The 1,482-nt window shown below is 65.6% G+C and overlaps 2 protein-coding genes across 2 annotated transcripts in view; one reads left to right on the top strand and one right to left on the bottom strand.

Moving 5' to 3' along the window:
• Positions 1-640, bottom strand: part of FA09DRAFT_316978 (V-type ATPase) — a gene marked incomplete at both ends in the record, with an annotated part of 2,424 nt that extends 1,784 nt beyond the window's left edge. The window contains one exon of the mRNA XM_025740864.1: positions 80-640. Within this exon, the coding sequence (XP_025599271.1) occupies positions 80-640 (561 nt within the window). The remainder of the gene's footprint in view (positions 1-79) is intronic.
• Positions 641-967: 327 nt separating this feature from the next.
• The window catches only part of FA09DRAFT_306467 (GroES-like protein), a 2,066-nt gene continuing 1,551 nt past the window's right edge, over positions 968-1,482 (top strand). Inside the window, exon 1 of the mRNA XM_025740532.1 lies at positions 968-1,396. Coding sequence (XP_025599270.1) covers positions 986-1,396 — 411 coding nt within the window. The 5' untranslated portion in view covers positions 968-985. The remainder of the gene's footprint in view (positions 1,397-1,482) is intronic.

The raw sequence follows: 1,482 nt of genomic DNA, 5'->3' as shown, positions 1-1,482 counted from the left end.
CGCCAACTGGTTTCCAAAGGTGCCCTACTACGGCCTCTACGGCCTGGGCTTGCCCTGCCACCACCACCACCACCACCACCACGCGTGAAAAGGGGCAAGCGCAGAGAGGGGTGTGTGCTTGCAAACTGCTTTTCGTCGATTGTACTCCTCTCTCTCTCGCTCGCTCGCTAGCGGGGCCCGTCGCACCATTCGACCTCTGCCCGCTCCCCCACCGGCGTCTCATTCCAACGCTCATCTCCTCAGCGGCCCGCACCTCTCTGCGCTGCCACCACTCACCCTGTCCCGTGCCCTTCTCCGCGGTGACGGCCTCAAAGGCAGGGAGGAAGACGCCGGAGACGTTTTCCTGCCTGGCGTGCACCTTAAAGCTTGCGTTCTTGACGCTCTCCCGAATCACGAATCCGACATCTCCAGTGGCGTACTGCACCTCTGCGAGACTGAAGGCGGCGAGCTGCATGACGCGGCCCATCTTGCGCTTGGCGGCGTCGATCTTGTGCGTGATGGTGCGGAAGCGCTTGGTGAGGGCGTCGGCCTTGCGCTTCAGCAGCGAATGCCCCGTTTGTGCACCCTTCAGACGCTGCTTCGTCACGTTGAGCGTCATGCGCGTGGGGAAGACGGCCTCGCGCGCGCCCTTGCCGGACATGGAGATGAGGCAACGCTGCAGGTGGAGATGAGGCGACGCTGTGGGCGCACGGGCGCTCCTATCATCGCACACAAGCTGGGCCGATGCGGCGCGACGATACTCGGAGTCGCTCGCGCATCTGCCGCCTCCACCCCGCACTCCGAGCGGCGCGCGCTGTGCACTGGCCACTTTGAATGCCTGGCTTTGCCTCAGCTCGACTGGCAACTTGGGCGCAGCTGGCTTGCCCTTTCTTCCACCACCACCGCGCGCTGCACCGTCCCAGGCCGCATGCCTCTCCTCTCTCCCCTCTCCCTTCCCCTCCTCCTCCGCACCCGCACGCGCTTCATGTCCTCTCTGCCCGCCTCCATGCGCGCCATCGGCATTTCGCGCACGGGCGATCTCAGCGTGCTCGAGCAGCGTTCTCTGCCCGTGCCTGTGCCGCAGGCAGACGAGGTGCTGCTGAAGTGCGAGTGGGCAGGCGTCAACTTCATCGACACGTACCAGCGCAGTGGTCTCTACGCGCTCCCGCTCCCCTTGACGTTGGGGCAGGAGAGCGCCGGACGCGTGGTAGCGCTGGGCGAAGGGGAGGCAAGCGATGGTACCCTCAAGCTCGGCGACAAAGTGGCGGCGTATGTCGGCGGCAGCTTCGCAGAGTATGTCGTTGCGCCGCGCAGCAAGGTGGTGAAACTGCCGGAGGGCCTAGAGACGAGGGACGCTGCGACGGCACTGCTGCAGGGCCTGACGGGTGAGTTTGGTTACTTGTGCCCCCCAAGAAGGGTGGCAGGCAACTCGGCTTGTTGTAGAGCGCCGCGCGCGCGGGGGGGCCGGGAAGATGCCACAATGCCATTGCGAGAGGGGGGGGG

Source organism: Tilletiopsis washingtonensis (assembly GCF_003144115.1).
Source record: "Tilletiopsis washingtonensis strain MCA 4186 unplaced genomic scaffold FA09scaffold_7, whole genome shotgun sequence".
NCBI lineage: Eukaryota > Fungi > Basidiomycota > Exobasidiomycetes > Entylomatales > Tilletiopsis > Tilletiopsis washingtonensis.
Note: the sequence above shows the minus strand (reverse complement) of the source record. Positions and strands in the feature narration are given on the sequence as shown.